The sequence below is a fragment of the Agaricus bisporus genome (assembly GCF_000300575.1).
Source record: "Agaricus bisporus var. bisporus H97 unplaced genomic scaffold AGABI2scaffold_10, whole genome shotgun sequence".
Lineage (NCBI taxonomy): Eukaryota > Fungi > Basidiomycota > Agaricomycetes > Agaricales > Agaricaceae > Agaricus > Agaricus bisporus.
In genome coordinates, this window is record NW_006267345.1 from 363,261 (window position 1) to 375,756 (window position 12,496).

General features: G+C 46.0%; 5 protein-coding genes across 5 annotated transcripts; 3 read left to right on the forward strand and 2 right to left on the reverse strand.

Annotated features, from left to right (window-relative positions):
• Nucleotides 1-8: 8 nt before the first annotated feature.
• On the reverse strand, nt 9-1,963 carry AGABI2DRAFT_187581 (hypothetical protein; the record flags this gene model as incomplete). The annotated part of the gene is made up of 4 exons (XM_006455076.1): nt 9-195; nt 253-1,182; nt 1,241-1,460; nt 1,510-1,963. 4 exons carry the CDS (start codon nt 1,961-1,963, stop codon nt 78-80), a joined length of 1,722 nt encoding a protein of 573 aa, XP_006455139.1. The 3' UTR covers nt 9-77.
• Nucleotides 1,964-1,982: 19 nt separating this feature from the next.
• Nucleotides 1,983-3,697, forward strand: AGABI2DRAFT_209460 (hypothetical protein). Its single transcript, XM_006455077.1, has 4 exons — nt 1,983-2,089; nt 2,138-3,223; nt 3,286-3,472; nt 3,544-3,697. Exons 1-4 carry the CDS (start codon nt 1,988-1,990, stop codon nt 3,675-3,677), a joined length of 1,509 nt encoding a protein of 502 aa, XP_006455140.1. The 5' UTR covers nt 1,983-1,987; the 3' UTR covers nt 3,678-3,697.
• Nucleotides 3,698-5,067: 1,370 nt separating this feature from the next.
• Nucleotides 5,068-6,385, forward strand: AGABI2DRAFT_180326 (hypothetical protein; the record flags this gene model as incomplete). Its single annotated transcript, XM_006455078.1, has 6 exons — nt 5,068-5,353; nt 5,402-5,454; nt 5,498-5,597; nt 5,657-5,767; nt 5,897-6,045; nt 6,124-6,385. The coding sequence occupies 6 exons, from the start codon at nt 5,068-5,070 to the stop codon at nt 6,271-6,273; spliced, it is 849 nt and encodes a 282-aa protein (XP_006455141.1). The 3' UTR covers nt 6,274-6,385.
• Nucleotides 6,386-9,219: 2,834 nt separating this feature from the next.
• Nucleotides 9,220-10,639, reverse strand: ATP3 (ATP3 gamma subunit of the F1 sector of mitochondrial F1F0 ATP synthase). Its single transcript, XM_006455079.1, has 6 exons — nt 10,463-10,639; nt 10,327-10,411; nt 9,828-10,259; nt 9,658-9,775; nt 9,484-9,602; nt 9,220-9,432 (listed from the first exon to the last, which is right to left on the reverse strand). Exons 1-6 carry the CDS (start codon nt 10,604-10,606, stop codon nt 9,416-9,418), a joined length of 915 nt encoding a protein of 304 aa, XP_006455142.1. The 5' UTR covers nt 10,607-10,639; the 3' UTR covers nt 9,220-9,415.
• A 100-nt stretch (nt 10,640-10,739) lies between these two features.
• AGABI2DRAFT_180328 (hypothetical protein) lies at nt 10,740-12,282 on the forward strand. Its single transcript, XM_006455080.1, has 5 exons — nt 10,740-11,027; nt 11,075-11,440; nt 11,491-11,652; nt 11,686-11,830; nt 11,912-12,282. Exons 1-5 carry the CDS (start codon nt 10,755-10,757, stop codon nt 12,079-12,081), a joined length of 1,116 nt encoding a protein of 371 aa, XP_006455143.1. The 5' UTR covers nt 10,740-10,754; the 3' UTR covers nt 12,082-12,282.
• Nucleotides 12,283-12,496: the final 214 nt, after the last annotated feature.

A 12,496-nucleotide genomic window follows, 5' to 3' on the forward strand; every position in this document is an offset into this window, starting at 1 on the left:
TTCGTAGTAGTAGGCAAAACAATTTATTAGGTGTTGCAGTTTATTAACAAAAATTGTCTATGTAGTGTTCCAAAAAATTAATTTACGAAGATCCCGACCAACTTGAATGAAGGAACGCCTTGACCTTCATCTCCCACAAGTTCACATTCCACATAATGTGATCCTTTCGAAACCGAATGATCTATCATCGTCAATCTAAACAAATCACATAAGTACCAAATAATCATCAAGAATAAAAAAGAGAAAACATACGTCGCTCTCACACCTTCCCCCTGCCACTCATTCCCAATCTCCTTCCTCCCCGGATAATTATCATCCACCCAACACTCAATTTTACTTCCCTCTCCCTCCTCTCTCACCCCCTCTCTCAAATAATATATCCCAATATCTCCATGACTCGCAATCACAGGTATCCTAATTCGACTCTGCCCAAGACTACTATGGAAGTAATGAGCGGCCGTAGCACCTCCCTCGACATCTTGTTGAGATGTAGCCGAAGATTGCGGATGATGTGTTAACCAACCTGTACCATAAAAAATGGAAGGGGGGAGAGGATTGATGAGATCATTAGCGGAAACACAATAAGGAACGATTTCTTCGAAAGCGTGTTGATCGTTTTGAGAAGGAAACATTAATCCTGGTGGGATAGCGAGATTCAAAGAGGAGGACGATGACGAGGAGGAGGAGGACTTTTTCACTGGTTTGATGATGCGTTCACCATTTGAATCCACATACGCTTCTTCATCATCATCCCCAGGTTCCGGTACACCCTTCCTCAACCCCACACCCCCAAACAATCCAGGTGATTTATCCGTCTTCAAAGGATCCACTCTCTCTCCAATCGCAATATCCCAAGCCTCACACGTCATATACTGAAAATACGCAATAAGCACATCAGCCAACAAGGTATGTCCTGCAGGATTGGCAAGGATAGGATCAACAAAGTATTTTTGAATGTTTTTAGGATTTTGGAGGTAATCGCTGTAGAGGAGGGGTTTGGTACCGATGTAGGGGACGTCGTAGAATTGAGAGACGATACCGTGCCAGTGGTCGGGACCGGTGAGACCGTGGGCACGGAAGATTTGAGTGGAGAAGTGGCCGAGGACGAGGACGGCGGGTTGGTCAGGTCGGTTGAGAAGTGAGCGGATCAGGAATTCAAAATTCATTGTTTTTTGTTCATCGCTGCATGCATTAAAAATAAAAAATGTTAAATAGTTTGGAAATGACAAAAAACACTTACGGAGTATCGTCGGAATCGAGTTCAACAATGACAAGATCAGTAACGTCTGGTAGATGATGCGCGCTACAAAACCCAAAATAATCAGAGTTGGTGCGACGCATAGCGCCGTTTGTGATTTCAGTTGCGGGGTGGGGAAAAATGGTGTTCCACCAGTCAAAGAATTTGGAGGGGTAGCATTTTGGGGAGATGGGATCGTCTCCGGCGCCGTGGCATGAAGAGACTGGGGATTTTTAATTAAATGAGTTGAGGGAATGGAGAGAGATTTTTACCTGAACCACCGATGATGCTGATGGTGACGGGCTGGCCGGAGAGAGCTCTTTTGAGGACGCGCTGGATACGATGGCCAGTGCCCTGGGTGATTATGGTTTGGGTGAGAAGACTCGTGCTGTACTTGGCCGCGAGGGGGTCTGATGGGCCATGGACGGGACAAAAGGCGAATGGATTCTGTGGGCGAGCAGAGGACGGTTCGAGATAGTTTGTCGGCTTGAGGTCTGCACTAGCGTAGGAGGGGAGAGGGTCGGAGGTGTGGTGAGGGAGGAGGCGGTGGAGGAGGAGGAGGGTGGCGAGGACGACGACGACGACGAGCCAGATGCGGTTGGAGATGCCGAAGGTGCGGGCGGGGGAGCGGGCGGCATTGTCGGCGGCGGCGGGGTGAGTGTGCGGGGTGGTCGGTGAGGAGATGCGGGGGTTGCGTCTGCGCTGCATGGGCGTCGAGGCAGACATTGGGACGCCGTGCGAATCCCGGCCATGAAACCTGCCACGACCATCCGCAGACTGCCCACCGCCGCTGCCCTCGCCCTCGGCGTCTTTCTTGGTTTTCTCGTCGCAAGAATCATTCCCTGGCCTTCTGTGCGTCTTTTTCTTTGCGTACAACAAAGTTCTCACATCCATTTGTAGCCATCCTCGCCCAGTTGGCGTAGCGGACATGTCCCTTCACGCCTCCAACGCGCTCGCCAGCAGATTCCTCTTCCCACAACCCACCAGCGCGAGCGAGTGCTCGAACTCCTCACCACGCTCTCGTCCCACTACACAAAAGAATGCACACGCAACTCTCAGCCACTCTATGTCCAACAGGTCCTCGACCGTTATGCTCCCCTCATAGGCTTCACTCCACCCTCCGATCGTTCCTGGATTGGCGCCCTTCTCGGTGTCTCCCCCGACGATGATCACCTCCATGTCCGCCGCTCAGACCTTTCCAACAAGCAGCACAAGTATTTTTTCGCCATCAACCTCTACAATTCTTTCGACGTCGTCCCTGACCTCTTTGCAACCCTATTCCGCGTGGCTTCTATTCTCGGCTACCAAAACGTCTTTGTGTCCATATACGAAAACGGCTCTAATGACCAAACGAAAGCACTCCTTCGGATATTCAACGCTCTCACACGAAGTGTCGGTATGCGCGTCATGATTCGCACTTCTCAACGTACCCGAGGTCAATTCAACCACCGTATCGAATATCTCGCAGAAGTTCGTAATTCCGCTTTCGTCCCTCTTCATGAACTTCGTGAAACCGAAAACGAAATCTTCGATACCATTATATTCATGAACGATATCTTACCTTGCGTCGATGACCTTCTCGAATTGATTTGGCAATCCCGAAAAAATAATGCTGGGATCACTTGTGCTGCAGATTATATGTATCATTCGGAAATTGCTGCTCCGGTGTTTTATGACAACTGGGTGGCTCGTGATATCAATGGTACAGCACTCGAAAATGCGCCTTTTGAAAATATATTTCATCATCCAGAATCATCTCAACGATTCCAACGACATCTTCCTGTTCAAGTCCAAAGTTGTTGGAACGGTATCGCCGTTCTAGATCCTGCACCCTTTTATTCGTATCCTCATGTTCGTTTTCGGATGGCCAAGATTACGGAAGGAGAGTGTAGTGCGAGTGAATGTAGTTTGATATGTAATGATTATTGGGAAGCTGGGTATGGTAGGATTTTAATGGTGCCTAGAGTGAAACTCGCATATGACAGCGTAGGTGTTGTTGCCATAAAAAGAAAAATGTCGTTTGACTGATTCAAATTTTTTTTATTTAGAGGGTATTTGATATCATTCATCCAGCTAGAAGAAACCTTACTGCTATTCGTGGGTATGTACGTATGGGTGGTTTACCTGAAGATCCACGTACAGATCCACAAGATCGATCATGGTTCGGTCCTCATGATCGTTTGTTCACTTCAGAAGAAAGTGAAGAACTTGATTTTATTAATGGACCCGAATACGGTTGGTTCCTCATTTATCTTTTTTTAATCAAATCACCTTTTCACCTGACTTTATGTTTTTTTTTTTTTAAGTTTGGTGTTGGGGTTGGGATGGAGCTGGAGATTTGGATGGACCGGATGTAGATCCGATTTGGGAGAGAGTGTCGAATAGGTCGTTGAAACGGGAGGCTGTTTTGGTTCAACATGATCGTAGTCTTTTATTATAGTTTAGTTTAGTTTTTTTTGGGATGGGCGAAAAAGTACATAGATAGATATACTTGTTATTAACTGCAAAGTACCTTCAACTACAACTTGATCAATGCGTCGTCAAAGTCACACTTGGCCTTCGATGCGGTTTACTGATGGGTGCTGGCCCAATCCCAACTTCAACACCTCGTCCACGTTTTTGACGAGAAGATCCTCTAATAATCTATTTGACCCGATTATTGACATGTGTATTCTAGCTTCCTTGGACATTACCGATCATTTTTTGGTATTCATTATGATACTCGAATACCTTTTATACCTGTTTCACGGGTTACATGGACTTGATGATTCTTGGTAACTCCAGAAAAGAGCGTTCTTGATGCCATTTGTTGTTGCGTTCAGCATCCTTGAATGTGACACTTAACTACAGTTAATCAGATGCTTTTAGCTTGCCTGATGGAGGCCCGTTGGTGAATAAGGTGATACGAAGAATGCGAATGATGACCGTGACGGTCTCTGGTGAGAATTTTGTTTGAGTCATCTGGGCAAGTGACGGAGATACATACTAATCGTTTCTATATTCTCTTATTGCCGACGCTTTTAAAAGAATATGAGACTGCGTGACCACTGACATATACTCCAATGATCATGATAAAATATTGGACATCATCATCTGATTCAAGTTGTACCGAATCACTAGCTCATCATATCAATATCCAATAGTATCTGATTCTTAGGTATTTTCAGAATCTTCGGAGGACTTGACAAATTGCAGGTTCTTGGTAGTACTCGTACGAAGCACAAGAAAGTAAAAGATTTGCGTAATCGTCCATGCACCTTTTTCGAGCCGATTAACTGGCACTGGAAGATATTGGAAATCAGGTAGTTTCGGGGTACTAGACGATGATTTGGTTTATAAGTTATCTCACTTCATCGGTATCACTAAATCCAGGACTCGGCACGCCCATTTTCTTGTACAGCCTATCCGCAACACAGCGTTTTACATTCTGATCCGAGTCATTGTGTTGTTCGGGGTTCCTCATTTTACGCTATAACTGAGGGGGATGTCGCAGAGATTTTCAGAAGTTCGATGGCGGTGGAACTCGGGATATTCAACTAGTGAGCACAGTGCGTTCATAGGGGGGTGGCCCGGGTGGGTTGGGTTCTCGGACACCGGGGAGTACAGATTAATACAACACTACAATGTTTCCAAGGATACTCCCTTGAATAGGATATCAGTTTCGCTCTCTAAAATCTGTCAATAGATGTTCTATCATGATTGTGATGCACAGACATATATTCAAAATAAAATATGCTCATTAAATCACAGGGCTGACGTGGTTTTTTGAAAGAGGTATATATGCCGCTACCGCCAGTGAACACGACCTATACCCTTCACCGAAATTCTCCATGGATAACAGCACTACAACCATTCAGGAGTCATTGCTACTCGGCACTCAACTTGAACTTGTCGTCCCCACAACTGTGGCTGGGACACTCTATGGCATTGCATTCACAATCTTCTGCTGCTATGTTCATTCGTTAGTTCCTCATCTGCAGGCTGGAGACAGGAAAAGGCAAGCCAAGTTCATGCTTGGGTACAGTAGCATCATAATGCTCTGTGGACTGTACAGTCTGATATCGAACGCATGGGTTACCCAAGACACCTACATCATGCATGCCAATTATCCTGGAAGTCCATTTCTATATTTATTATCAACCATAAATACCCAACCTGTGATAGCTAGTGGCTTTAGCTCTCAGCTGGTGGTTGATATATTGACATTGGCAATCCTGGTACATCTCTATTTGCCTCTCATCTATACTACATTGCTGAAAGCAAACCTTGAAGATCTGGCGCGTATGGGTCGTCTGGAGTGCTACTAGATTTGCCAAGCTGGTGACTCTGCTGCCGTCACTCTGTTTCTTGACTCTCACGAGTAAGTAAGAAACTTCTGATGGACTCCTTGCTTCTCCAAATTAAGTTTTATCCTTTCAGTAATATACCTGATGGTTGTTATACGTGAAACCACATTGCCCCCAGCACGACAGTCACAACTAGATGGCAAACTACAACTGGCACAAACAGCAATCCAAGGAGCTACTACAGGTCTTTGCACTGCATTGATTTCGCTGTATCTCGTTTATCAGCATCGACGCCAAAGAAAGCTAATTGGTATGGAGCTATTCCCGATTGATAAACCATTCATAATAACCAGTGCAAAAAAAAACTTGATAGGCAAGGCTAACGGATCCGCTGGATACATGAAGATTGTCGCTATACTTGTTGAATCATATGCCCTGGAATCTGTGTGGATATTGGCACAGGCAATACTTTTCTATAACAAGGTATCAATTTTTCTCTACGAAAGTAGGACCTACATCGCCGTAAGTCCACCGTCATCTCGATATTAAGCCCGAGTTGTGATGTACATGATCTAGATAATTGCCTATCTACTTGTGCAGTACAGAGTTGCAAGAGGAAAAGCATACGAATCACAAAGGGGAAGGAGCAAGATTAGTTCCTTGCGTTGGAACCATTCTGATCGCGCCACGACGCAATTTGGGGAAACGAGTGAAGCCACCGGTGCCAGTGACCGTAATGTATCCGTTTAACAGTCTAGCAAGTTTTTAAAATGCCAGGCCTAATTTCAACCGCGTTTTGGAAGTTCATTATGTATGCTTTTGTACTACTGATCGAAGTGCCACTCGTTTGGATATTACTGCCAGAATTTGTTGCGCGTTAATACCTTAGAGGGTCCTTCTGTGCTGGCAGCACGTATGCAATTCACACATATTTTACCTTTCTAGGCATTTTATTCCGAGTTTTCCGACATGGACAACTTCCCATAGTATCCGACGCCTCATATCTTCGTCGAGCCGGGTGGTATGACTTCGATATCCACCCAGTCTCAGCAATAACAACCAACTTACTATGCGGCATTAATCCTTGGTTAATTTATTGGAATGACTGTACGCCTTGAAAGTTTCATTCTGCGCACCAATGGCTCGGACAGAAAAGAAGGACAGACAGATGATTGTCTCCTACACGCACCACTGCCGTATCGGAGGGACAATACGACGACTAAAATACACTCGGTATATTCGAAATTTCCTATTATTTTGTGGATTCCTCTTAACGGCTTGGTAATGTATCTTGCCGATAAACATGTTGTACCGTTGTCTTGTGGCTTTCTGGTTGCCAGTTCTCGAACTACTCGAGGTCCCCTCGTGTTTACCAATTTCATCGGGGAATGCGTGCTGTCACGGTCAGACGATGCTCATGAGGACGCGGACGCGGTAGTGCCCTGGCACCGGGACGCTGGCCAAAGAACAGTGGGTGGACCTTTATGTCCGTTTGGAGATTACTGCCCAGAAATCGTTGTATGGTACGACCGTTGGCCTTGAGGAGGACTTGAGGACATCTGTAATTCACACGTATTTTACCTTTTCCAGTCAATTTTTTCTGACTTGTCCATGGACAAGTCCAACAGCTTCCCATATCAGACGTCTCATATCTACACATCTTCATCGAATCGAGTCGGGTGGTACGACTTTAATATCTGCCCGAAGCACGCTACCATGCCGCATTTTCCTTTCAAGTAGTACGGAATTCATACCCCGGTGATTTATCGGAATGCCAAGGATTGTATGCATTGAAAGTTTCACTACGCGCACCAACGACTCGGATTTGAATAAAGGACGCAGTTTCATCTACACGCATTAACTGGTCACCGATTTGCCTTGAGAATATCAGTAGTAGGTCCGAATACCACGGGGTCATTCTCAGCTATTACTTGGTAAAACCTCAATCAAGTTTCCTATCTCTCTCTCTACTTTTGGCGGCCCTGCAAGAGACCTCATGACTTAACCATAATTTAAGATGGAACCTAGACTTTAATAGAAGAATAAAGGGTCCTGCATGATAACTCGTAATGTAGTAATGAGGATGTCATGCCTATGTACGTACCGCGGGTTTTTAAAAAAGATTGTATTAATTCATTGAACAGCATTGAATCTACAGCGTCAATCTTTGTGGATACAAGGTACAAGTCATGCCATACTATTCCTACTTTAGACAAGATCCCCTTTTGGTACAATTGGACATGAGCCTTTTGGTAAGGATCTTCTCGCAACAAGGAAGTAGACTCCGAGTCTCGGAGCATCCGATCCGAAGTACTTGAGCGTTTAAAAGAGAGAAAGTTGAACTCGAGGTGTCGTCGACATGGGAAGTCATGCATGACCTTGGACGTGGCTATCTTGACCACACTGGGTCAAGAAACTTGGAACACTGGCATTCCTGTGAGCTGAAGCATTGACGCGCTAACAGATCGTCGACGGTCGTGACCCCGCGCTACTATTAATGTCAGACTTGGTCGACTATAAATCCACGTTCAGATATACACTCGTCAGCTGCAAAGTACAGTAATGTTCTGCAATGCGCATTGTGCACTTTGCCAAAAACCCTGTAAATTTTGCCTCCCTGAGCCCTAGGATAAGCGAAGTTGACATCCCTTATGATCAGGTGCTTCTAGTACTCATCGGAGCAGGATATCAGCCATTGAAATAACTGTGATCTAAAGCGTCAATCTTTTTTCTTGGTATACGAGAAGTTCATACCCTTTAGTACTACGTAATTGATGGACAGATCTTCGACTTTGTCGGGCGTAAACTCGTGTTGCATACGCATCTCTCCTCTCGACATACTTCCGCATTAAAACTCTTCGGCTCACTCCGACGACCCGGGGTCCACCCAGTATATAGAAGTTCAAGTACGAGGCTGCAGATTCCGAGCATTCATATTACCGATCATACCGGGACAAGAAGAGCTTCAAGTCCAGAAGCTACTCAAACACATGGCAGGCACATGAAAGAAAGAATATCACTGCAAGGTGAAAGATCAAGATCAACCAGAAGTAGATTCCGTGCACGTCATGAATGCGCGCAGAGTATGCGACGAGTCCAAGTCTGCAGCAACATGAGTTCAGCCAAACGCATGAGGATTCAACAAGGCAGGCGATTTTTTTCAAAGACTTTGATATTATCGTCGCCAACTGCTTGTGGTAGAATGAGGATAATCGAAGCCAATCCTTATCTTCACTTCCCGGAATTCCGAGAACTTCAATGCCAAGACAAAATCACGCAAAGTCAAGCGTTGTGGTTGTGCTTGAGCTGGTGGTGCAGTATCAATGACCGGAGGAAATGTGGTGGCTGGTCTATTTTGGATGTCGCATCGCCAAAATAAAGTAATAACAATAGAAGACACTTGCTTTTGGCGTTGACTCGAAACGGCCTAGCTCTCAGCCTCACAGGTAGCACAGTGATGCATACCAATTGAAGAAGAAAAATGATTTTTACGCCTCGTCAGCCTAACCTCAAAGAGTATTTTTCACAGACACCCACGAAGGCGTAACAAGCATCCTGAGCATGGAACACCTGCAAGTATCAGGCGAACAATGAAGTCAACGACTGTGAGGATGTATGTGACACGGCGACGCGCTGCGCAGAGGGTATTCCGTGAACCCTTGTGTGCATCTTCATTAAACGTTTTCGCGGGAAAACAAAGGAGCACGATTATTTTTATGCGTCGACGGAAAACTTCCCCGTCAGCGGCTCTACTGATGACGGTATCTGTGAATCATACTATCACAGTCCAGGCGTTAGATATTAGTGCACGAAAATAATTGCTGGAATACCATGACGGAAAAACAACAACAGGTATGTCTACTTAAGTTTTGCGTGTGAAACCATCCATAGTCTAAAGAGCACTGGCACCTAAAACAGAGTGAGATCCCGTGCAGATATCAAGCTTCAGGTGCGACATACCGGTAATGATATCCACCAGTTCGTTCGTGATGGAAGCTTGACGACCACGATTGTACTGCATGGTAAGGGTTGAAATCATGTCAGAGGCGTTCTTGGAAGCGTTGTCCATGGCATTACGACTATAAAGTTGAGATATGAATTTGAGTAGCAAAAGGGGATGTAGGGTTGACCCACCGAGCACTTTGTTCACAAGCGTGACCCTCCACAAGAGCAGCATAGATGGCGTTGGCTAAAGAGAATTCCACAAGGTCTTTGGTAGCATCGTCCTCATTCTCGTATGCACTGAAAGAGGCTAACACGGAAATGAACAGCCACCCCGTGCGAAGAAGAAAATCAACACATACCACTCTCCTTCAAAGCCTCTTCACCCTTCACCTCCATGATAGCAGCCTCATACGAAATGGCAGAAACGAACTTGTTGTAAACAAGGACAACAGAATCGAATTGGACACCACTCTTGATAATAAGGTCCGCGACACCAGCAGCGTCAGCAAAAGTGGGAATATCCCTGCCGATTTGGTTGAAAGTGATGTGATAGCGAGAAGCTTGTTGTCGGACAAGCTGACTCTTGGACTTGTCACCAATGATGGAAATGGGCGAGTCTGGGCTGACTTCTGTGCCTTGGGGCAGAGGCGATTCGGGGTGGCCGGAGAGGGCTTTGCGAGTAGCCTTCGAGACGGAGGAGTGAATACCACCGCAAAGACCCTTGTCGGACGATACAACGATGAAGAGTTTTGTTGGTGTTGGTTTATCAGAAGGAGTGTTGGCAAAGACCTCTGTAGAAAGGATAGACAGAGTTGGAGAAAGTCGTGTACCAAGTCAAAAACACGGTGAAAAACATACCCGCGTTGGCGATACCATACTGCTTTCCGGCATTCATTGCCCTCTGAGCCTTTGCGAGTTTGGTAGAAGCAATCATTTTCATCGACTACAAGACGCGTTCAGCTTGAGTATTGCAGACAGCATTTCCTGAGCAGACCTTTGTGATTTTTTCGATGTTTCTGACTGACTTCAAGCGCAGCTCGATTTCACGGAGGGTGGCCATGTTGCGGGCCTGCGCTGGGGCGGCCACGGCGGGCTGCACTGCGGCCGTGCGGAGGACTGAGCGGGCGAGCAAGGACATTTGGGTGAGTTGAACGACAACACCGTCCTTTCGGGCGACCACGGACACCTCTCGTATTTCTCACGCCACTATATATAGAAGGTATTTCCCATGGTCAGATAACTAATCTCTAAGTAATTAGTAAGTCTCTTAAGCATCAACACATACCATGGCCGACGAACCACTCTTTGACCCCTCCCTCAAAAAACGCAAAAAGAAGACCGTCGCCTTTACAGAAGACCCTCTCGGCGCAGAAGCTGATCCCACTGTACCGGCACCCGAAATTATCGAAAGTACAACCGTTAACGGAGATGCAGTCGATCTCGGACCAACAACCGCCCACGAAGCTATGAAGGAGAAGAAGGACGAGGAAGACGAATTTAAAGCAATGTTCGGCGATCTCAAGAAAAAGAAAAAGAAAAAGGACATCCCTCTCGACTTCGTAAGCCCTCCCAATATAGCCTGTTTCTTTCACTCAAGTCGCGACAGGGAGATGATTCTGGCACATCGACGCCAAACGTTGGTGCAGCCCCCGAGGCACCTCAAATCACAACAGATGATCTTGACTTTTCCGATATGAAGAAGAAAAAGAAATCGGGCAAGAAGAAAGCTGCTTTTGATCTTGAGGCGTTCGAGAAGGAGTTGAATGAATCCAAGAAAGGTTCGGAAGATGGTAAAAAGTCGAAAGGTGATGATGATGATGAAGAGGATGGCCCCCTCGATACCTCACATCTCGATCAGCTCGATGAAACTGAACTTGGCGAGAATCCATTTTCGCGACCTGATGCACCTGTCGGGGTGGATGCCGGAACAGAACCCTGGCTAACGAGCGATCGTGATTATACGTACCCAGAGGTAGACAGTCCCCTCTTGTATCTCATTATATCTAACAATCATCACCTCAGCTCCTCACGCGATTCTACGCCTCCCTTCATGCTGCCAATCCTGCCCTCCTCTCCTCCTCTTCAAAACGTTACACAATTGCACCTCCCTCTATCCACAAAGAAGGAAACAAAAAGACCATTTTCGCCAACGTCACCGATATCTGCAAAAAGATGCATCGACAGGTAAGCCCAGTACCTATATGTACGTCATATCAGCTCACTTTGAGACAGCCAGAACATGTTATCCAATTCCTATTCGCTGAAATGGGTACAACTGGAAGTGTCGATGGTGCAGGTCGTCTCGTCATCAGAGGTCGTTTCCAACAAAAACAAGTCGAAAACGTCTTGAGGCGTTACATCGGTAAGAGAAAATCATATTTTCCTCGCTAAATTACCTCTGATCATCTCCATTCATTACATTCCATCAATATTCACACAATAGTCGAATACGTCACTTGCAAGACCTGCAAATCATTGGACACCCTACTCACAAAAGAAAACCGTATCTTCTTCATGGCTTGCGAATCGTGCGGCAGTAGACGATCTGTTAACGCTATCAAGAGTGGTTTCCAAGCCCAAGTCGGCAAGCGGAGCAAGAACAAGACGGGATAGACAAGGGGCGGTGCGGCGCCAGCTCGAGGTATCTTTCACCCCTTTCTGGCACCATATTCAAGATTGCTGTCAACACGTTCATGCTATTTTTGTTCAGTAATGAGTCGTTTTTGCGGTATATCTGATGTCCTTGCGGTCGTAGACCAGATTTCTTATACACATGCCTTCCAACTATGAGTGTTTCTCACATACTGTCATGAGCGACATACCGTCCTTACCTAAGTATCCAATCACGAATTGGACTATGGTTGGCCTGACTTCATATATTCTCAATTCCGGTGTTCGAGGGAGGGTAGAAATGGATGTCAAGAATACAAGCAACATCATCTCGATCAGTCGCCAATGTTTCAAGGTTATGTTCAACCCCGTGTCCCAGATCTCACTGTATCTCGAAAACACCCTTCGCGGTGTTTGT